The sequence below is a fragment of the Hyperolius riggenbachi genome, chromosome 10 (assembly GCF_040937935.1).
Source record: "Hyperolius riggenbachi isolate aHypRig1 chromosome 10, aHypRig1.pri, whole genome shotgun sequence".
NCBI classification, from domain to species: domain Eukaryota; kingdom Metazoa; phylum Chordata; class Amphibia; order Anura; family Hyperoliidae; genus Hyperolius; species Hyperolius riggenbachi.
In genome coordinates this window covers 49,338,173-49,362,355 of record NC_090655.1, presented here as the reverse complement: position 1 = coordinate 49,362,355, position 24,183 = coordinate 49,338,173, and the positions used below count along the sequence as shown (strand labels likewise).

The 24,183-nt window shown below is 43.9% G+C and overlaps 1 protein-coding gene and 1 long non-coding RNA gene across 3 annotated transcripts in view; one reads left to right on the top strand and one right to left on the bottom strand.

Moving 5' to 3' along the window:
* Window positions 1-24,183, top strand: part of LOC137537321 (uncharacterized) — a 106,365-nt gene that overhangs the window by 35,598 nt on the left and 46,584 nt on the right. The window lies entirely within an intron of this gene.
* IFFO1 (intermediate filament family orphan 1) overlaps window positions 1,166-24,183 on the bottom strand; it is a 41,683-nt gene continuing 18,665 nt past the window's right edge. Inside the window, exons 3-9 of the mRNA XM_068258256.1 lie at window positions 20,946-21,041; window positions 15,804-15,944; window positions 13,838-14,004; window positions 12,167-12,287; window positions 10,957-11,052; window positions 5,722-5,852; window positions 1,166-2,799 (exon numbers count right to left, since the gene is read on the bottom strand). Of these exons, the coding sequence (XP_068114357.1) occupies window positions 2,709-2,799; window positions 5,722-5,852; window positions 10,957-11,052; window positions 12,167-12,287; window positions 13,838-14,004; window positions 15,804-15,944; window positions 20,946-21,041 (843 nt within the window). The 3' untranslated portion in view covers window positions 1,166-2,708. The remainder of the gene's footprint in view (window positions 2,800-5,721; window positions 5,853-10,956; window positions 11,053-12,166; window positions 12,288-13,837; window positions 14,005-15,803; window positions 15,945-20,945; window positions 21,042-24,183) is intronic.

Genomic DNA, 24,183 nt, shown 5'->3' with positions numbered 1-24,183 from the left:
TATCATCCCCATCATCTAGTTTTAGGACTTGCGTGAAAAACAGATCATGTCTCAAATTTCTGCAGAAATGTTACAAATTCCAAAGGAGTCACAAACTATTAAGCCCCACCGTACATGAGGGCAGTGGCTATACAAATCTATCTGTAACTATCCAGTCTTTTATACATGAGGGCAACCTATAGAAATCTCTATCTAGTCCTCTATACATGCGGGCAACGACATATAGAAATATCTCTCTGTGCAACTATCCAGACATCTATACCTGAGGGCGGAGCCTTTAGAAATATCCCTGTGTAACTATCCAGCCTTCTATAAATTAGGGCAGGGTCTACAGAAATATCTTTAACTATCCAAACTACTGTACAAGGGGGAAAATGTCTACAGAAATATCGCTGTGGAACTGGGCAGTGCCTATAGAAATATCCCTGTGTAACTATCCAGTCTTCTATACATTAGGGCAATGTCTACAGAAATATCTTTAAAACTTTCCAAACTACTATACATGGGGGCAATGTCTATAGAAATATCTCTGTGGAACTATCCATACTTCTATGGATGGGGGTAACGCCTATAGAAATAGCTCTGTAGAACTATCCAGTTTTCTATACGTGAGGGCAGTGCCTGTATAAATATCTTTGTGTAGTTTATCCAGTTTTCTGTACATGGGGGCAGTAGCTATAGAAATTTGTGTGTGAGAGTGGGCTGCACCCCATATACACATATCCAGCATTTCCATTTCTTATATACAAAAAGCGTTAAGGCAGCAAAAAGCTACATACACAGGATTATTCAGTATGGCTTTCCAAGGAGTAGTAGTGATGTGCAAAGCGCAGGAACCATATTTCAGTTTACAGTCGTCTGACCAGCTGTGATCCAGTTTCACTCACGCGAGATAGTGAGGAGGAGCAGCAGAGTCAGTAACACTTTGATCATTTTTAACACTGTTTCTTCTTAACATTCTGGTACAGACATTGAAGCTGCAGCGTTGAGTGGGGCAATATATATATATATATATTAATATATATATATATATATATATATTAATATATATATTTATATATATATATATATATATATATTAATATATATATTTATATATATATATATATATATTAATATATATATATATATATATATATATATATATATATATATATATATATATACACATGGGAAGTAAAACTGGGTAGAAGACAAAGGATGGTGGCAAATGGAACATATGTGGGGTGGACTGGGGCTAGTAGTGGTGTGCCACAGGGATCCGCTCTAGGGCCAATTTTTTTACAATATTTTTCATTAATGTCTTGGTAGATGAAAGACCGGCTTCTATGTTACTGCTGACACAAATCTATATAGAATTGTGGAAACTTGACTAGGTAGTGGCATATTGTGTCTTGGTTGTAGTAATAGTAATATATATGTATCTATACATTTTTTTTTTTTTTTTGCTTTGCATTCCCTCTCCTGCCCCACTTTCCTCAACAGATCATGACCCCTCGTGTCTGAAATTCCCTTATATCTTACTGGAGTTTTCAACTTCAACAATCATATGTCTGCCTCTGTAAGCCACCTGCCAGGTAACTTTCGCCGAGCACTTGTCGTGACCCTGACTTCCTGAATCCATTTTCATAGGCAACAATCTCCTTCAACCTATAATGGTCGCTATAGGGGGCCCAGCTTGTTAATGACTTGCCTTATTAGTCCCTTGTACTTAATTTAAACCAAGGTACTCTGACAGAGTACACAAGTAGCATGTGCTACTGCCCCTCCCAGAAGGCATTGCAGGAAGCTGGGCCACTGTAGAGATGTGGTGGACAGACTTGGGGTCTAAGCAGGGAGTGACCAAATAATGTCAGCACTGGAATTAGAATGACTAGGAGGAGGGATAGTCCTAGATTTACTTTAAACAGAGTAAAAAAAAAGAAATAAAACGCTGTGAGAACACTTGGGAATGCGAATTAACAGGCTGAACAGTAGCGCTTAGTGCCAACAAAAAGTTTTAAGCCCAATAGAAATGTGATGCCTCTGAATTGATCATTAGTTGGTACTCAAGCTTTATAATGAAAATAAATTCTATATGCCTTGAGAAGGGGTCCCAAGTGACCACGAAACACCAATTTCTTTTGAAGTGCATTTAAGCTTGCTAATAGAAGTGCTGTCTTTTACTAAGTTTATATTGTCACATGTAGCTGTATACCTAAATATACTTGGCTTTATCTGGAGGCATCCCGATAGGGGGGAATTGGCTGCAGTGCCCTAGGTGTTGTTGGACGGATAGGTTGTATTAGTTATAGGGGACTTTTTATAAAACATAATTGGCTTTTTATGAGTCACTGAGAGGTATGGACACACAAGGCCACCATACTGAATAACCCTACGTATGTATGTAATACATCAGATTCCATCGGCTTGTGACACTAATACATTCCCCGCAATATTCCCAAGAGAGCAACATGAATCATGCCGAGCCCCACATATCTATAGACAGTATCTACAGACGTTATTGCATCCGTACATACAAGATAAAGCATCATCACACCCCTATATGTATATATAAGTGAGAGTATCCCTCCAAACCACACCATGGTCAGTATTGCACCCTTTACATTGGCAGCAGCCACTGGTATGTGTTCAGAACTCTGTCTGTACATCCAGTGTCGCCCTCTGGAGGCAGTGGTGGCAGGTGCAGAGCAATTCCTCTTCTCTTATCATCTGGCTGAACTGTCCGATGATGGAGCATCTCGATCAGAGTCTTCTGGGTCCTCGTTACAGACAGATTCACCGCTGTTTGGAGGAGACCTAATAAAAGGGAAGCTTTGGATAAGTGTCTGACTCATTTCCCAACCAGAAGCTGCTGAGATGTGATCAATCAGCTCCTAGAAGATGTAAAAATGGACCTAAAACATGTACATTTCAGAGTAAAAAAAAAAGAGCCACTGACTTTCCCCCCTCCTTTTTTACCCATTGCATCAACAGGTGATTGTATTAAAGTGAACTAAGCAGCATTGTTAGCCCCATCTTTAAAGCACAGTCATGCTAACAATGTGGCTCATTACTAAAAAAAATCCATTCTGCCTCTTCTTTTTACATTGAAATGTTTTTTAGAGGCTTTTGTTACCCTTTTTCTACGGCCTGCTGTCACAGAAAGAGCAGGCAGTTAACAACAGCTGTAAGTATCAGTAGCATTGAGCAAACAAGAGCTTTCATCATTGGGGAGGGGGGAGATAGGACACTGTGCTTCAAACAGTTTAGAGAAGTCACACTTTCTTGCATTCACACCTTCCCCTGGATAAATAAGGGCAGAAGAAAGGGGAGGGGGCAAAATGGCATATCCTACAGCTATTAGAAACCAGGACGAATTGCAGAAAAAAGAGCTGCTTGGATCGCTTTAACCAGGAGGGAAACACTGCGGTAGCTCTGGTTTGTGCCATGGTGAGCCTGTCACTGTGAATACTTTGGTTGGCAGTAAACTCCTTTTCTCTTTACCGTTCCTCTCTTTGATTGACTGAATAAGTGGCTCACAACACACCTGGGCCTCTACTCCCAGCTCTCCCATTGCACATTCTCTAGCAAGCTTTTGCCAAGGGCAGAAAACTGCCATGGCAGTTTTTTTCAAGAGGAGGTGTGTAATTTGATCTCGTAGCTGTGTCAGCTTAGGAATCCTTGCTGCCTCAGCAGAGTAGCTACTTTGTAAACACAGGATGTTAACCCGATATCTGCTTCCATGTAAGCAGGAAGTAGACACTACAGATTTATTGCAAGATTTGTATCAGCTATAACAAAAATGTTATTTAAAAGCTATTATGCTGTTGCTTATCTTTTAGACCAGAGAGGAAGTTCTGACTTCAGGCCCGCTTGTAGGCCCAGTGCACACCAAAAACCTCTAGCAGATCTGCAAAACGCCAGAGGTTTTTGAAGCCGATTTCAGAGTGATTCTAGGCATGTTTAGAGAGGTTTTCTAAACATGTCTAGCGTTTTTTTGGAGCGTGTTTGTGTAGCAGATTTCAGTAACAGCTTTACTGTAACAATATCTGAACAGCTACTGTAACAAAAATGCCTGGAAATCCGCTCTGATCTAGCGTTTCTCAGAGCAGTTTTCCACTTTCCTATACTTTAACACTGAGGCAGAAACGCCTCAGAAATCTGAAAAATGCTGCAGCCCCCAAGTTTGCATTTGTGGAAAAAAACAAGCCGCTCTGGTGTGCACCATCCCATTCACTTTCATTAGCCAAGCGGTTTTCCCCCTGAAAGCGTGGGATAGGCAGTGGCATGGCTCTGATTTCCTCCCGAACAGTCATCGCTTGCTTCGGGCTGCCGTGCCTGCCGATTTCTGAATGGCTCTTAATTACCCAATGCAAATGCTGACCACTATGCTTCTGTTTGAAAGCACCATCTGATCTAATCTCAATGCATCCAAAGGCAGCATAATATCTTCTGTCAAATCTGTAGTCCTTAAAGGATACCAGAACTGATGAAACACAAGTTTTATACATACCCGGGGCTTCCTCCAGCCCCATGCACACTGATCACTCCCACGCCGCCGTCCTCAGCCTTCTGCAGCTCCGGTACCGGGTCCCGTAACTTCAGCCAGTCGTGGCCAGTCTGACGTAAGAGAAGTGCCCTCTTTGCTTATTTCTCCAGTAGCTGCTGGAGAGGTATGTAGAGGGGGCACTTCTCTTGCACAGACTGGCCGCGACCGGAGGAAGTTACGGGACCCGGTACAGAAGACTAAGGATGGCGGCGTGGGAGCGATCCATGCGCATGAGGCTAGAAGAAGCCCCGGGTATGTGTAAAACTTATGTTTCATCAGCTCTGGTACACTTAAACAACCTGTGACTTTCAAATGGGGGAAAAAGGAAAAAGTTACTTACCCGCATAGAGGAAAGCCTCTGGATGGTCCCCATCGTGTACAAGTGCAGCTGTAATCACATTGGTGCAGTATGGCCACGCTTGCACATGAGGAGGATTGCGGCCGTAAGCCAGAAGTGGATTCCGGCGCAGGGTGGTGGGGTGGAGGAGAACATATGAAGCCTCTGGACCATCCAGATACTTCCCTCTGCATGGATGAGGGTTTTTTTTTTTTTTTTTTTTGAAAGTCATAGCTTTGCTTTAGAACTTGGGATGAAAAAATACTTAAGGAGAGGGAAACCACTTCTACTACCTATATCAGCACAGCCGCATCTGTGCAATAGCACATCGGCTGCGCTCACGCAGACACAGCACTTGCGTCTAAAGAGGAGTGCATCAAGCCCTTGTTAGTGATGGGGGGGGGAGGCTGCCGGAGGTTGGCATGGAAAGCCTCTATAGGATCCAGAGGATTCCCTCTTAGGTAAATGAGTTTTTGTACCCATGTTTGTTTCAGACACACTTTAAAGCTTGCTGAACCGACTCAGAGAAATGGTGTGATTTTCTGACTTTAAAGTTATCCTGGTTCTGTTTCCGGAGTAAGACCCAGTCATGAATTAATTCCACCTGTCCTTGCACCAGTAAGCTGCTCCCATTGGCCAGCTGTCTCCATCTCTAGTCATGTGATATCAGTAACCGTATTATTCGGTCCTGGTCTAGTGACAGATGATGAATGGGAGATGCTTACTGAAGGTGGGAAGAACCAGCACAATTTTTTGCTTCATAAACAGTTGGACACTGGTCTACTTTAAGGGAATTTGTTGCTGCTGAATTACGTCAATATTCATTGTTACAGGGGAGTGGTATAAAGCTCACCTGTCTTCTGATTGGGTGATCAGCCTCCTGCAAGTCTCCATCTGGACATCAAGCCCTCGCTTCATGCTGCACATCTCCATGTATTCGTGGAGGTGACGCGTCATGTCGTCCTTTGCTGTGGCCAGCTCCAGCTGTAGAGGGGCACACACACACGTAAGTAGTAGGCTTTTTACCATAAAGTCATTTTTATATTGCCAACATAAACATTCTATCCACATCCTGCAATATATCATTCTGAATGAATACAAGTCATGCAGTACAGGACAGCAGCAGCTGATATTTCTTTGCTCAGAAATGGTCAGCTGTGATCTGCTTAGAGGAATGTAGGCCCTAAAGCCGAAATTTACATACCATACCATAAAGTGAACCGAAAGTATTTTTAGCCCACAGGCCATCTTAATAACACATTAAATATACATACTAACAATGTGGCTCATTACTAAAGAATATTCCATTCTACCTCTTCTTTTTACATTTAAATATTTGTTACAGGCTTTTATTGCCCTACCTCCACTGCCTGCTGTCCGCAGAAAGAGCAGGCAGATAAGGACTTCTGTAATTAGCAGTAGCAATGAGCAAACTAAAGCTTTCATCAGTGTGTAAGGGGGGGGGGGATAGGACACTGTGCTTCAAACTGTTTAGAGAGGTCACACTTTGTTACATTCACACTTCCCCTGGATAAATAAGGGCTATTACAAAAACAGAAAAAACTGGATCCCTTTAAAACCCTTGATTGCAAGTACCTTGGTTTACCTTGGTTTAAGAGCGCTTTGAAAGACAAGTAAACATTTTTGTAACTTGATAAGCAAGCAACATCTTGACATGCAAATACAGAATGGTTACGCGTGTCACAACTGAGCCGACTGTTCTTCTCCCTTTGATGCTGCAGGATTGTACTTAATCTGAGTGTAGGGACTGTGGAATGACACAATTCCATGAAATCCTCAAAAGTTCCTTGTTAAAGGACCACTCCAGCGAAAAAGTAAGCAGTTAAAGAGAAACTCCGACCAAGAATTGAACTTTATCCCAATCAGTAGCTGATACCCCCTTTTACATGACAAATCTTTTGCATTTCACAAACAGACCATCAGGGGGCACTGTATGACTGATTTTGTGATGAAACCCCTCCCACAAGAAACTCTGGTACAGCGGTACTCTGGGCAAACTGCCACAATGTAACAATGTTCACAGACAGGAAATAGCAGTTTACAGCTGTCTCTAACAGCCAAAACAGCTAGGAGCAGCTACATAACCTGCCCACAGTAAAAATGTCACCATGTGATAAATGTCAGAATGTAAATCTGGGAGAGGAAAGATTTTACAATGAGCAAACACTGACTAAATCATTTATACATAATTGTAAAAATGAAGCACTTTTTTTATTACATTATTTTCACTGGAGTTCCTCTTTAAATTCTGACAGAACCCACAGGTTTTAGACTAGTCCATCTCCAGGGTTCTCAGGGTTTTCTTTGCTTATAGAAACATTTCCTAAGCGGTAGTTTAACTGCCAAAACAGTAAGATACCAGCCAGCCTCCGTACTCGCTTGCAAACTATTTTGTCAGTTAGACTTAGCAACTGCTGATCAGGAAATTCTATTGAAATTAAAGAAAGCCCTGAGAATCCCCCTGCAGAGATGGACTATTCCAAAACCTGTCGGTTCTGTCAGATTTTAACTGCTTGCTTTTTTCCCTTGAGTGGTCCTTTAAAGCCATGCCGAAAAAAAAAAAGAGCCAACAGATCGCAATGATTCTGTTAGTTATAGTAAGTCTTTTTTACATTCCTACTTTATACAGTACAGTACTTTTTTCTTAAATATTTTTCTAGAACTGTTTTTGGATTGTGGAATGCATTATCTGAGTTTCCATTAATTCTTATGAGGAAGTTCACTTTCTATAAGGTTACAAGCATGATTCCGGAACGAATTACAAACCCGCCTCCCAAATTTAGCGAGAGTGTCTCTGCCGCTGCACAAAATGTCCCACCCCCCCCATATGTCCCAACTGGGCAAGCAGAGGAGGAAAAAAAATATCTAGGCACCAGCTGCACGCCGATAAGTAATGTGGGCATGCAGGGAGGGGGGCCCCTCCTCCAGTGTCCAGTTGCAGAGTATTAGTGCAGTGGTGCAGGTGTCTATCTCACCTGTCCATGCATTCCAGCGGCCAGCTTCTCTCTACTGCCTGTCTACAATGACCCGTCATGCTGAGAAACAGGAAGCAGAGAGGAGCCAGCTGCCGGAATGCACTGATAGGTGAGATAGACGCCTGCACTGCTGCACCAATACTCTGCAGGGGGGACTCTGGAGGGAGGCCCATGGAGAGTGAGGGAGGAATGTCGGTCCCCTCCCTGCATCCTCACATTACTCATCACTGGCACTGCAAACTCTCATCCTCCTTCCAACCCACTGGCACCTTCCTCACCACCCAGAGTGCACCTTCTTCCCAACCCACTGGCACCTTCCTCCCCACCTAGCGGCACCTTCCCCACCCACTGGCACCCTCCTCCCCATCCAATGTCACCCACTGGCACCTCCCCCACCCTGTGGCACCCTCCTCCCTACTCAGCGTCACCCACTGCCACTGTCCTGCAAAAGTAGGGGTGTGGCTTAAGGCTGCACAGGGGGCATGGCTTAAGTGTCCCTCTTTTTTTGAGTTTTCTCCCATGGGAAGGTTTGCCATTTTCTGCACAGGTAGTGGAACTGTGTTAGAATGCTAATAGAGATAAAAGTGATTTAAAAAATAATGGGAGCCTTTATATCAGATTGTCGGGGCTTGGCAGACGCGTATCTGGAGGGATGCAGGCATGACATGTGCCCCAGGCGACCTCCCTCTTCAATCATCAGGAGGGCGCAGTGCTGCTGACAGCATTCCTGAGTCTAAGGGAGTAACAATCATCCAGCAGCCTGCCCGTCTCAGCCTTTGTCTTATATCTACATTAGAGGCTATTGAGAGGTGAGCTCCAAACTTTTTCCACTCTCCCTGATCATGTCTCAGTCCCCTGAGATAGCGGCAGATGCTAGGGGTCTGGAGGTTACAAGATCTATTAATTCTCCTCTCTGTCATTCACACATTCCTCAGCCTTGTCTCAGTGTGCTGTTTACTTACTTTTATTTATGACACTCTCTGCACTTTAACCATTATCCTGCTGGCATCTCTGTGGCCAGATTTAACAACGTCTCTCTTGTACAGTGTATCTCAGTTGTTAAAATGCATTATATTTCTAGCTCCGTATCTATCTACTAATATTTAATAGGTTGTCAGCCTTTTATTATGTTATTATCATCACTGAAAATGTTTCATTGCTTTCATTCATATGAGAGTGGTGGCTGCCATATTTATTTCCTTTTAAACAATACCAGTTGCATGGAAATCCTGCTGATCCTTCTGGTCACTAGGGTCTAAATCACACACCTGAAACATGCATGCAGCTAATCTTGTCAGATGTGTTATAGACATTTGATCTGCTTGCTTGTTTAGGGTCTATGGCTAAGGCAGGGATCACACTTGTTTTTCAGTTTTCAACTCAGCTTTTTCTGCGCACATTTTCTGCACACCAAGTGTGTTTCTATGCAGAAAAATGTGTGCTTTTTTCACAACCGTTAAAAGTAATGTAATTGATACAGAAAACTGACAAAATGAGCAGAATTATCATGCAGAATGTCAGTTTTTTTTTTCTGTGCAAGAAAAACACATTAAGTGTGAACTAGCCCCTTGATTAACATGAGTTTTCAGTTCTTCTGTGCAGAAAACGCGTATGAAAACAGTCAAGTATGTTCCCTGCCTTAAAGTATTAGAGGCAGAGGATCAGAAGGATAGCCTCATTTATTTCATAGTGACTGTTACATTCTGGTATTTGTGTGTGCGTGTGTGTTCTGAATGCATGATGGGGTTACCCTGTCCAAAAAGGTGAGACCGGATGCTGTTGATTGTAGGTGTGTGTGTGTGTGTGTGTGGGGGGGGGGGGGGGGGGGGGCGCGCAATTTTAGTATTTGCCATGGGCGCTGCCTTGCCTAGATACGCCACTGGGGCTTGGTGAAGGGAAATCCCCATTGGATGAACTCTGGCAATAGGTTCTTCAGTCTATCCCAGTAATGTCTGAGAGCACTGGCTAAAATTCTTCCAACACGAGGATTTACGCTGGTAAGAAGCAACTCTCACAGTAGGCTTGTTCCCTGACCCTGTGTGCTGCTTGTGGAAGAGATATCATGGTGCCCTGATGTACATGCCATGGAAATATCCCACACTTTACCCATATTGGGAAGGGGTCTTTTGACGTTCTGCTTCAGAGGACCATGAAGACATGTATACTGGATTAACTTAGGACAGGCATGTCCAAAGTCCCGATTAAAAAAAAAAAAAAGCCTCTGTTGAGAATTTAGCATGAGTACAGTGTCCCCTTATGCATCCACCAGCGATCAAACTGGCGTACCAACTCGGCCAAGTGCTAGTATAGTGTATTGTCCTCCTCACTTGCTGCCCTTCCTGCTCTGTGCCGCTCCATCAGCCATCTCCCCCCACATAGCAGCAGAACATGTCACTAGCCTGCAGACTAGCAACGCATCTGTATAGCTTCAGCCTCGCACTATCACCCAAAGGATCAAGTCAGTCCCTCTATGGTAACCTTCCTTGTACGTCTGTACAAGGCTTTAAAGAGGAACCATAATGACATACAGTAGGATGTAGTCAATTATCCAGGATACACACTTCTATGTTAATTATTTTAACATCAGAGACCTTTCCTATAAATCTATATTGCTGTATATTGGTATGTAGCCCAGTAATGGCTCAGCCTAGGCTTAGCTACGCGGAATTCTCCTCCTAGAGCATTCTGGGAAACCAGGTATTTTTTCTTCTGGCTTCGGAACACAAATTATACAAACCTTTCCACAGAAGTAAAGATGTGATACATTTCAGAATGTAAATCGGGGAAAGGAAAATTTGAGGAAAAATTTTAAAATGGGCAAAATTGACTAATAAAGTGGAACTGTACTGAAAATACATTTTTTACACTATTACACTGCAGCTGAGATTTACAAGAAATGTTCCAGTTCCAAGACGTATTAGATCAGACATTCGTCTGGTGGGGTTCTGTGGTGGGTTTATTGTTACATATGTAAAGTGCTGGAACACTGACAGCCAGGGCTTCCCGAGAAACATATGGTGACAGCATGAAGCGGCAGATCACCTCTCTGCTACAGCTATACAGGCCTCCTGTGCCGATCTGTGAGATCTTACCTCAATTTGGCCTATGGTCTCCTGGTATTCCTTCTCCCGATTCTTAAAGAGAGACTCCGTATCTTTGATCACTTCCTCCAGACTGTCTTCCTGAGCCTGATGCACAACAAGACTGTGGTTAGGGCAGCCACTCCATTCCTGATAAGGTGTATAAACTATCCTCTATAGTGTGTAAACCATGTCACTACATTTTTTTTTTTTCATTAAAGAATGGTTTGTGTGTTCACAAACCTGTAGGGTTGATGCGCTAAAGTGCCATAATATTGCTGAGCACAGAGAGTGCATGGCAATATTACAGTTACTACAGGCAGCAAGTACCGCGAGTTATGCTATTAGTGCGACCCGTGGTACTTGAGTATTTTGACTGCTGGTTCAGTAACATGTGGTACCAATAGTGACACACATTACTATAGCCACACCCATGCTTCTCAGGTACTGCAAGCTGCACTAATAGCGCAAGTCATGGTACCCGATGATGGTAGTAACTGTAATATTGCTGTATGCTGTCAGCGCACAGCAATATTACCGCACTTTAGTGCATCAGTCCCACAGATGACTCTCCACCACCACACGTTAAATGGGCCACGTTTGCAGAAATAGTACCCAAGCATGTTGTCATAGACCACAAAATGCTGGTCGTGTGGCCTGTCAAAACCCATACAAATTTTTTTTTTCTCCTGTTGGAAATGGCAAAAGCACCGCAATTGCGCCGTACACCCAATGAATTGGATAAAGTGGAAAATGCGAGAAACACATCTCTAAGTGGGAAACAGCCCTTAATCAGTAATGCAACTACATGATCGTTTAGAGCACTATTTAAAACCTTTATATTGTATAAATAGAAGTACACTAGCATCCTTATATGACAACTGAAGTGAGAAGAATATGGAGGCTGCCAGATTTATTTTTAAAAATACCAGTTGCCTGGCAGCCCTGCTGATCTATTTGGCTGCAGTAGTGTCTGAATAACACCAGAAACAAGCATGCAGATAATCTTGTCAGATTTGGCAATAATGTCAGAAACACCTGATCTGAATATACTTGTTCAGGGTTTATTTGAGGAAGAGGATCAGCAGGGCTGCCAGGCAACTGCTTTTGCTTAAAAGGAAATAAATATGGCAGCCTCCATATACCTCTCACTTCAGTTGTCACATAAAGTCACATGAATTTTTGGAATGACATTTGTAGCACCCGAGGGAACGTGACATACCTCTCCTTGGTTCTCCCCTCCAGACATTGCATATCCGGAGAAATCTTCCCATAACAGGAGGGTCTCCTCTGTCTCTTCCCAGGCCAGACTGTCACAGTCATCTTCAAAGTCATAATCCCGCCTGCAGACAAGAGAGGGTAGTAGTCAGGATTCATGTGGGGAGGACAATAACTGACCTTAACCAGGGGCTCCTCTGGTTCCTCTAGTTCCGTACACAAGACAGTCGCATCCCAACCCCATCATCCCCTTGAAAGTTTTCATGAAATAAAAAAAAAATATATATATCTTCCAATTTATGTATCAACATGGCAAATGACTTATTTATACATTCTATTGATCGGGACCGGATGGGCAGTGATCAAAACGTTTTTAGGGGATCTTCTGTCTGCTTCCAGAACATAGGTCGTTTGTTTTTTTTAATATGGTCCTATGAATTCAGAGATGTTGAGACAATCGGCAAAGAGCAAATCTAAAACCATTATTTTAGTTACCACATTAATTAAAACCTTTTGTACCATTGTATGCTAACCGGGGATGCTCAAAGGTCACAGGTGTGAATGCTGATAATAAACGCGGGTGTCTGCTTGAACGCTATAAAAGGTGCTGGCAGAACCTTAAAGAGACTCCGTAACAAAAATTGCATCCTGTTTTTTATCATCCTACAAGTTCCAAAAGCTATTCTAATGTGTTCTTGCTTACTGCAGCACTTTCTGCTATCACAGTCTCTAATAAATCAATGTATCTTTCCCCGGTCAGACTTGTCGGCCTGTGTCTGGAAGGCTGCCAAGTTCTTCAGTGTTGTGGTTCTGTGATGCATCTCCCCCCTCCAGGCCCCTCTCTGCACACTGTCTGTGTGATATTTAGATTAGTGCAGCTTCTCTCTGCTCTCTTATCTTTTACAAGCTGGATAAATCGTCCTCTGAGCTGGCTGGGCTTTCACATACTGAGGAAATTCAGACAAGGGCAAAGCTGTTTGCAGGAAGAAAAGAGCAGCCTGAAACTTCAGTGCATGAGAGATGCAGGGGGAAAGAAACACACAATGATCTCTTGAGATTCAAAAGGAAGGGTGTATACAGCCTGCTTGTGTATGAATGTATTTTCTATGTGTGGACATACTGTACATCAACCTACTTCCTGTTTTGGTGGTCATTTTGTTTGTTTATAAACAAACTTTTTAAAACTGTTTTTAACCACTTTTAATGCGGCGGGGAGCGGCGAAATTGTGACAGAGGGTAATAGGAGATGTCCCCTAACGCACTGGTATGTTTACTTTTGTGCGATTTTAACAATACAGATTCTCTTTAATATGAACACCTGCCTTGTGAGTCTTAGCCAATTGCCTTCCAAACCCTCCCAAAAAATCCCTAAACAATATTTTAAATGTAGATGACTATAGGCCTGATGCACAAAGCAGCGGTAAGATTGTCATGCACAGGCAGTATTAGTAGCGGTAATACTGCTGTGTGCTTTCTGTGCAAAGCAATTTTACTGCTGCTTCATACCTCAGGCCTGTAGTTCCCTACATATAAATGATTGTTTCTTTCTCCCTGCATGGTGTAGCCCTGATGGGACAAGATCAATGCCTGGCTTGCCTGCTGAGTTGTGCAGTAAGGAGCAGGACCTGATGCTTGCTATTTAATGCAAATACATATATGCCACTATAACACTTACAGCTGGTTTAGCATCTTCTGCATCTCCTCATTGATGCTCAGTGCGGTACTCTCATCCTCCTCTCCTCCTCTGGCACTCTCACTGTCACATAGGGACGCCTCATCATCAGCAATAGGCTTCTTCTCTTTCCTTCTGCCCAGTACTTTCATGGGGGAGAGATGGACAGTCTGCAGAGTGAGAGAGTAATTGTATTATTTTAGTATTTATAGAACACTGACCTCTTCCGCAGCGCTGTACAGAGTATATTGTTTTGTCACTAACGGTCCCTCAGTGGGGCTCACAATCTAATCCCTACCATAGTCCTATGTCTATTTATGTATTGTGTAATGTATGTATCGTAGTCTAGAGCCAATTTGGGAGGAAACCACTTTCCTTATGTGTGTGTTTTTGGGATGTGGGAGGAAACCAGAGTGGCCGGAGGCCTGGCGCCCCATGCTGTAAGGCGAGGTAACTACAACTAGCAAAGGCTAACACCTCTGGATGAGATGTCTAAGTGACAAGGGGGACCTGGATGTTGGGGAGGCTCCCAATATGTAAATTTTTTTGGAGTGGGATTTGGGATTGTGTGTGTGTGTGTGTGTGTGTGTGTGTGTGTGTGTGTGTGTGTGTGTGTGTGTGTGTGTGTGTGTGTGTGTGTGTGTGTGTGTGTGTGTGTGTGTGTGTGTGTGTGTGTGTGTGTAATAAACACATGATAAACATGCCACAAGTATGCATTACTCGGGACAGGATATTACACAATAAACATGTAGGGCTCTGACACACGAAGGGCTGGTGCACACCAGAGCGGTTCGTGAGCGTTTTTAAAAATGCTTGGGGGGATAGAAAACCGCTTGGCTAATGTATTTTAATGGGATGGTGCACACCGGAGCGGTTCGTTTTTACCCCAAACGCAAACTCGTGGGCTGCAGCATTTTTTAGATTTGAGACGTTTCTGCCTCAATGTTAAAGTATAGGAAAGTGGAAAACCACACTGAAAAACACTAGATCACTAGATTTCCAAGAGTTTTTGTTACAGGAGCTGTTCAGTAACCGCTTTACTGTAAAGATATATGAAATCTGCTACACAAAAACGCTCCAAAAAACGCTAGGCATGTTTAGAAAATCTCTCTAAACATGCCTAGAATCACTCTGAAAATCTGCTTCAAAAACCTCCAGCGTTTTACGGATCTGTTAGAGGTTTTTGGTGTGTACTGGCCCTATGAGTGCTTTTCTGAGCGCTTTTTGGCCTCCAGAGCCTTTAAAAAAATTGCTCCCATTGACTTACATTAAAATTGCAGTAAAATCACCATCGCGATACAATCGCATGATTTTACCTTGGTCACAATTTTACCGAGATTTTAATGGAAGTCAATGGTAGCGGTTTTAAAAAGCGCTTATAGTGTGTCTGGGCCCTACAGGTTGTGTAATCTCATGTCCCGGGTAATGCAAACGTGTGGCATGTTTAACAAACACACACACACACACACACACACACACACACACACACACACACACACACACACACACACACACACACACACACACACACACACACACACACACACACACACACACACACACACACACACACACACACACACACTTTAATCCCACTTAAAAAATATACATATTGGGCACCTCCCCAACATCCAGTCCCCTTTGTCACTTAGACATCTTATGCAGAAGTATTAGCCTTTGCTAGTTGTAGTTACCTACAAGCAGGACAGAACACATGGGTGCACCCACCCAGGTCCAGGAGGATCCGGGACACAGAGCGGGAATGGTTAATTTCCCCAGGTATATATATATGGTGGTTGCAGGAATGCAACCTATCTTTTTCAGTATCCATACCCATAATTTTTGTACTATACTCTTAACCTAACGATACTGCACCATTAGGCTCCTGGTTTCCCTTCACCCCACAGGCACTGGGATTTCCTCTCTCCTTGACTGAGAGGAATCTTTGAAACCTGATCTACACACACACCTGTAGCATGTTTATCATGTCCTCACAGCTACGTTGCTGAGCCACATCACAGAGTTTGGCAGTAATATCGATGCGGCGGCAGATGTCCATGTCAACCCGCATGGCCTTCTCCTGGATCTTGGTGTCCAGCTCACTCAGGTTCTGCAAGAGAATTCAGAAGAACTTAGCAACCTATTTCTGGTGTTCTTATGGTTTTTGCACATATTTTAGACTTTCTTCCCAGAACTGCAGTATCAGAGTAAAAACACCCTGAAACCATTATCCATTCCCACATTATGCTGGAATGGCAGAATGAGGGGGAGCAGGAATTCCTGTGGCGTCCTGAATGGGTGTTACATCGCTGCATGGCTTCTTTCCATACATTTCTATGCGTTAAATTAATTTTTGTTCCTAAAGCTAAAGCTCACTCTGTGCTGCTGGGAGCACATGTACTGAAGCTATCTAGTGAGGAAAGCTTACCACGCAGGTTCTCAGCACGTGATAGGCTTACCCCTGGAGGTACTATAGTAGGACTCTGAGGGTACTTGAGCTTTTTATGGTCAATCTGACATACAGGAAGACTACCAGCATCATCCAACACAGGCAGGGATTGCCTGATGCTGGATATCTGTATTTGCTGGTTGCTGTAGAAGTCAAGTAACCTGCTCTAAAATAACACTGACACCCACTACCCCCCCCCCCCCCCCCCCATGTGCAACAGAAACTACCTACCAGACCTGCGGGGGCCATCTTGTAAACATTCTGCAGCTCCCAGCAGATTTCCTATGTCTTCTATGTAATGCTCCCAGAATGTGCATGTGACCTGATGAGGGTCAAGTGACATGTTGGGACCCATACATGGATGCAGGAATGCCGCTGTTGTGCACAGTTCTGCAAAAAGGCTAAAGTTCCGCCCCTATTCTCCCCCTTAGGCATGCCGGTTAGTGGAGACTGCAGGATGCCTGCGTTCCATATAATGGGGGTTTTGCTGTAGTGAGGCTTGAAACAAAAATTGTAAGTATTTTTTGGCATGCCAAAAAATGGGGAGAAAAAGTCACTGCGTCTTATATGCTAAATACAGGGAATACCCAACTTAAGAATGCCCGCTGATACCAACCACCAATCCGCCTGCGATGTATGGGACTCCCTGTACTGTCCCTGTGTTTCCTGCGCCCCCCGTGAATAAATAGAAATCAGCAGCAGCACGGCTCAATTAATTCAGCAGCGATCAGAGACCTCTCCCTCACTGATCCCCTAGTGCTGGCTTCTGCTGATGATGCAATCAGCGGAAGCCAGCACTAGGGGAGCCATGAGGGGAAAGGAGAGGTCTCTGATCGCCACCAGAGTCATGGATGCGGCGAGAGACACGCTGCTGCTGATTTCTATTGAATCATGGGGAGTGGGGGAGACACATAGGGGAAACATGGGGAGCAGAGATAACACATGGGGAACAGAAGGGGACACAATAATTAGGAGAGGAAGTCTACAAGACACTCCTGGAACATGGACACACCAGGTTTAGTATATTTTTTTCCCCTGGTTTTTGACCTCTAAACCTAGGTGTCTTAGAAGTCCTGAAATAAATCTGAATAAATATTTAATTTAAAATCATCAAGGAATGTTTGAAAAGCATTTAGTCACAACTACTGAGTACAGCTAACAAATCTATATGCACACTATAATTTACAGTATATATCAGTAGAAGCTAGTGGACATGTTTTCTAATCACATTAGCTTGCTGTGTAATACAAAGATTACATGTCACTATTCCTCCTTTCGATTTACACAGAACACAGCAGATTATTTATGTCACTGACTGATTTTATCTCAGCCCTCACATAGTAGGCTGATTACTTAGCATAGAAATAACCACTGGATGCAGCCTCTAATGCTGGGAATACACGTTTTTTTAGCTGACTAGATGGTTCGATAGATAATTTCCGACATGTCCGATCTCCCTTTTGATTCCCTTGCCACTTGATTTCTGATAGAAGTGAATGGAAAAAGATAAGAAAAAGGAGCAGAAGATAAGAGAATCTACTGCAGAATCGAGCAACAAAAACGATCGAGAGGAGAAACCCACGGCAGAAACGAACCATGTATTCCCAGCATAAGGCCACTTGTGATCACAAAATGCAGACGCCTAGCAATTTTTGCATTGCCATTTTGCGGCGATTTGTATGGCAATTGCGTTTTGCGTTCCCATTCAAGAAATGAGAATCACAGCATGATCAGTCAAAAATGCTGCATGCGGCACGTTAGCGATTATCGCAAACGTTGAAGTGAGAGTGGTCCTGTAGGGATACATTATACACAGCACTTTGCTGATCGCCGACTATCAGCAAAGCGCTGAAGTGCCCCAGCGCAGAGAAGTGCCCCAGTGTGAATGGGCCCTAAAGCAGTATATTTTACAATAGAAGGGATAAGGTAGCAGGTAGCCACATACTTATCGATTTTACACATCGATTCTGCCAGAAATTATCAAAAAATACCTGCCTGCCCTGTTGTCTTGGCAATGGACACTTTCTATGTGTTTTGCTCCACACAGATCTGATTCACTTCCGGTTTCCATAACAAGGCTGAAGTAGAGGGGTGGGGTCAAGTCCAATGCCAGGATTGCACGTGACCAGCTGCGATTGCACCTGTCAACCCCTCCTAAACCGGGATGGTCCTGGTGAAATCGGGATAGTTGGGAGGTGTGGTATGATTGTTTTAGCCAGGATTTAGGGCTGGTGCACAGCAAGCGTTTTTGGTAGCGTTTTCAAAACCGATGCCGACTGTAAAAACGCTTGGCTAATGTATCTCAGTGGGATGGTGCACACCAGCGGTTTGAGGTTTTTAGCAAAGTATAGGAAAGTGGAAAACCGCTCTGAAAAAAAGCTAGATCAGAGCGGTTTTCCAGGCGTTTTTGTTACAGTAGCTGTTCAGTAACAGCTTTACTGTAACAATATATGAAATCTGCTACACAAAATGCTCCAAAAATGCTAGGCATGTTTAGAAAACCTCTAGTAAAATATGCCTAGAATCACTCTGAAAATCTGCTTCAAAAACCTCCAGCGTTTTGCGGATCTAATAGAGGTTTTTAGTGTGCACTGGCCCTTACTTTTGTTTTCTAAAGTCCTTCAGCACTTCTTGAGAATTTCTTATTGGTGTTTTACTTCCAGTAATTGCAGTTTACTACTTGACTATAGCAACAGGCAGGTCGCCCATCAATTGTCTGGATATCATGTATATTGTTTCCACAACTATTTATTGTAAACTTCTGGTATTTCCAGCTGTCATCCCTCTCACATTATTAAACATGTGCAACATACGTTACCCTAGCAACACTCATGTTACTTGGGTAGCATGGGTCACGCTAGTTAGGCAACTTGCGCTACGTTGTCAGTGGTGGTTACCAGGGATGATCTCACAAGTGCTCACGAGTAGTGAGATACTGGAATACGTCATTAAAAAAAGGTTTAATTGTTTCAGGAGTGCAGCTGGAAGACGAGGGGTTAGTTACCCACAATGCTGCTGGCTTTTATGCGTATCACGTCTTGCACGCGGCCTATTGGACGCGTTGCATGACTCAATAGCGTGCACTTCCTCCTTCTGGCTTGAAGGAGAAAGTGCACGCTAGTGAGTCTTGCAATGCGTCCAATAGGCTGCGTGCAAGATGTGATATGCGTAGAAGCCGGCGGCATTGTGGGTAACTAACCAAAGAACGGGATCTCCTGGAGGGCTTCCCCCGTCGCCATGGCGATGGGCGGGATGGTGTCATCGACGTCGTGACGTCAAGGGGGACTCCGATCCACCCCACAGCGCTGCCTGGCACTGATCTGGGGGGGGGGGGGGGGCGGCTGCGGCGCGACGGATAGCGGCGGTTCGGCGGGTAGCAGATTGCACACGCAGCTAGCAAAGCGCTAGCTGCGTGTAGCAAAAAAAAATAAATTATGCAAATCGGCCCAGCGGGCCTGAGCGGTGCCTTCTGGCGGCATAGCCCGTGCTCTGCACGGGCTTACCGCCAGGGAGGTTAAACAATGCACGTTGCCTGACAGTCCTGCTGATCCTCTGCCTCCAATACTTTTAACCACATACCCTGTATAAGCATGTGATAGCTACATAGAATAGTTGAATCAGTAGGTTAGGTATATGGAGTGGATGCCTCCTCCTACTTCAACTATATAGTACTAATTACAAATTACAAAGACCCTTTAGGGTTGTTTTATAGATGGTGGGGGGTCTTTGTAATTTGTAATTAGTACTATATAGTTGAAGTAGGAGGAGGCATTCACTCCATATACCTAACCTACTGATTCAACTATTCTATGTAGCTATCACAATGACAGTAATCTAGGTTTTTAACGATTTATTAAATGTTAAGTTTTATTCCCCTGTCAGGGAACATTTCTGTTTAGTGTGATTTAGATCAGCAGGACTGCCAGGCAAGTGGTATTGTTTAAAAAGAAATAAATATGGCCGCCTCCACATACCTCTCACTTCAGGTGTTGCTTTTTTTAAGCAGTGATCATCTCTTTTTACATAGTTTTCAACCCCTTTGTGATAGTAGGATCACACTCCTCACCAATGAGCCGGAGGAAATTGGGGAGGAGGGGTTTTATGTTAATGCTGCTGAACAAACAGTTACTGGTGGTCTGTAGTCATGTGACAAGCGGTGCAGGGGGAGGAGTGATTAACCTGACAGATGCAAGTTAAATTACACAGAATGATTACCTTGTGTGGCAGATAGAAGCAAGTGGCTGTTACTTTCTGGACAGCCTTTGTACTTCTGTAAGTTTATGATCCATTTCTGAAGTAGTTGTATATTATGTTTTATTCTATTCATTGTCCGTTGATATCCCCTGCTTGTGCCTGAGCCAGTATATCACATCCATTCCTTCTTGTGTGGTGGGTTGAGATTTGTCTGGTGGAACCCCCTCCCCAGCCACTTAAGACGGTAGAATTTAAGTGTTCATTTAGCATTAGGTCAGTAGTTTATGACTAGCTGTGCTCAGCACAAATTGCAATAACCCTTTATGCTGCTCTTACCAGCTGTTTTGGACATGATACAAGTTCCTGGTGGTTTGCTAGCTTTTAGTATCGTTGCCAAGTTGTGTGAGATGAGAGGAGCTGTGCATAAAAAAGAGCAGGACAGAAGTGTGGATATGGCAAATTACTCACATTGCTCATTAATCCCTTGAAGACCACAAGCTCCGCCTTCAGCTGTTTGACCTTCATAGCCAATTCCTCCTGGTATAGAGCAGACTCCTGAGCTTCCTGTGTGGAGAGAAAGCAGACCTGTCACCCACCAGAAGGAGCCAACACAGTAACTAGGGATGGTCAATAAAATGCACATTATTTTGGGTTGATACTGGATTATTATGCAAATTGAGTATGCAAATTTTATGCAGCTTGAAAATGAACCAATCAAATCCGGCTGAGGTAAAACTCAGTCCATTTTCAAGCAGCATACATTTGCATACAAAATTTGCATAATCCTGCATCAACTTGCATCTTATTGACCATCACTAACAGTAGCCTCGAGGTGGTCACATATGTTAAAATAAAATGATCAATTTTTACTGCAATTTTATAAAAAATATCATTTGTACATAAATGTAAGCTTTTTTTCCCCCCCAGTGAAAGAAGATTGGTAGTGGTGGATTTTTCTGATAAATTTTTATAAAAAATGGAACGTTGTTGGATCGATGTAATTTTTTTGATTCATAGACGAATGCCATTTTTTTCCGTTTTTAGGCCTAAGGCCCGGTTCACATTAGCGGTGGCCGTCCGGAATTGCCGTGCCGGAGCCGGACCGCTTGCAGAACGGACGGAACGGACGCACGGCAATAGCAATGAAAGCCTATGCGTCCGTTCACATGCGTCCGTTCTGCCGGACCGGATCCGGATCGGATCCGGACTCCGGCGTCCGTTCCAACATGCGCTATTTTTTGGTCCGGCTCCTCCGGCAGCTGTATCCGGAGCGGAGCCGGACTGCACCATCCGGCCAATACAAAGCAATGAGAGCCGGAGAGCGCACAACACACTGGCTACAAAAACCGGACGTTCTACCCCACTTCCTATGCATTTTGGATGGGGACCACATGGGCCAAGCGTTCAAAGAGTGGGGCAGCAGCGATTTCATGCTGGAGCTCGTTTTGGCAGCAACATGTCTGATGTCTGATAATGAGGAGGCGAACAACAGGAAGGAGAGAATTCCCAGGTTTACGAGTAAAAAATGCCTGGATCCATGGTCCCAACTGCAGTCTCTGTATCCACGGATGGTCTCCACACGTCCACCTGTCTCCAACAATGACATCAGACCCTTCTGCTGACCTCCCAGACCCCAGGTATTTACAGGATGGTATCTCCTTAAGAAACCGGATCCGGACCGCAACCGTGTTCACACCGCACGGAAACCGGATGCAAACGGACCGGATCCGGACCGGATCCGGATAGGAACCGTACGGATCAGGTCCGGTCCGGCTCTAGTGCGGTCCGGACATCCGGTGCGGTTTTGACAAAACCGCAAGTGTGAACGGGGCCTTATGCACACTACATGCGATTGCGATTTTTAATCGACTTTCACATGCAATTCCGATTTTTAATTGGTACTGCATGCTGCGTTTTTTCTGTGTTTTTCTTTTGATAGCATCCAGGGAAAATCGGAATCTCAAATCGGATTTGCAGTGTGCAGGGAGCCTGCAATCGGTTGTTTTTCATAATCGGGAAAAAATTGAACGTGTGCATAATACGTTGATCATATTTTTAAAATGTTACAATCAAGTTCTTGAATTGGAAAGCAATTGAAAAATTGTATAGCGTGTGGGCAGCACCTGATACCGCTATTTTGGGTGTTATTGGTGCTCCTGATTTTGCTCATTGGGAGGGGGAATCCCCTTTTTTTTTTCTTCCAACTCCGTTCCCAACAAGTAGACCCAACAAAGCTTTGGGTTTTTTTATGGACTCCATCGGAACCCTCTTGTGTCATGTTTAGGGTTGCATCACTTGTTGGGGAAAAAACACACACCGGGCATTGTCAAGCCTATTTATCCATGCGACCCTCCTCTGGGGTTGTCCCCCCCCAGGTCGTGCATCTTGCAATTCTGGAGTTATTTACAATAATGTAGGGAATCTTTCCTTTGGGGGGGCAATCGTGTGTGTGTGTGTGTGTGTGTGTGTGTGTGTGTGTGTGTGTGTGTGTGTGTGTGTGTGTGTGTGTGTGTGTGTGTGTGTGTGTGTGTGTGTGTGTGTGTGGTCCCCCAAATCCCCCCCCCCCCCTAGTAGGTTTCTACGCTCGGGGGCGGGCTGTCTGCATTTCTCTTTCCCACCCAGAACTTGGGGATCTGCTTGGGCTCCTCCCCTTTCTTGGGGGCACAATAAGCCCTACTTGCGGTGCCCCTGTTAAGATGCAAACTGTTTCGCGTGGGCTGGCTCTTGCCAGGCATAGCAGTACAGTTAGTTTAGGCCCTGCATATTCTGGCAAGCAGATGCAATTTGAATGTGCTGTGCCTTCAAGAGTTGTGGAGAGACCTTTCCGCAGCCATTATAAGTCAGTTGTTGCTTGCTTTTGTTTCTCCTGTGCTATGGTTGAGGCCTGGAACCCACTAAAAAAGCGCAAAGCGCTATTGCAATTGCTAGTGATTTGTCATAGCATTTTGGGAGCGATTTTCCTACTCCTATACAATTCATGAGTATGGAAATGCTCCCAAAATGCTGCATGTCCTGCAATTGCGATTTGCTCATTCGCAATCCCCGTAGTGGAATCTGTCCCATCCATTTATATTGACAGAGCATTTAGGGAAACACTAGCGATTTAAAGCGCTCTCTAAAAGTTTAGCTCTAGTGGGTTCCAGGCCTGAAAGTAGGTTGGTTTCCTGAAGGGGGGGGGGGGGCGTAAAAGGGTGCTATAGAGAATGTGACAATTTAATAGTGGTCCAATTTCTTTATACAATGTGTGTATCTATACCATACAATACTATATTTCTATCATATATGTATGTATATTGGTAATGGTCAGAGAAGCAAATTATTTGGCGCTAGTCTACTTTAGGGGATCCAGCAGGAACCCTATATGGAAATTCAGCTAACGTGATTGGGTGGACAGCACCCTCTTGCACTGCTAGGTCTCCAATAGGTTGTAGCAAACTACGCCCACATTATTCAGCCAATCACAACGCTTTGTGCTGTATGAGGGTGCTGTGATTGGAGAAATGTTCCCTGCGAGGTTTCCTGCTGGGTCCGCTAAACTAGACTTGCACAATTCATTTTAAAATTACATACTGTATGTAAATGTTTATGCAAATTAATGTATGCTCCCTAAAAAAACGGACCAATGAAATGCCACAGCTGGTGTACGTGATTGGTCCATTGTCATACAGCATACATTTTCATGAAATTGGCATAAGAATATATGTGT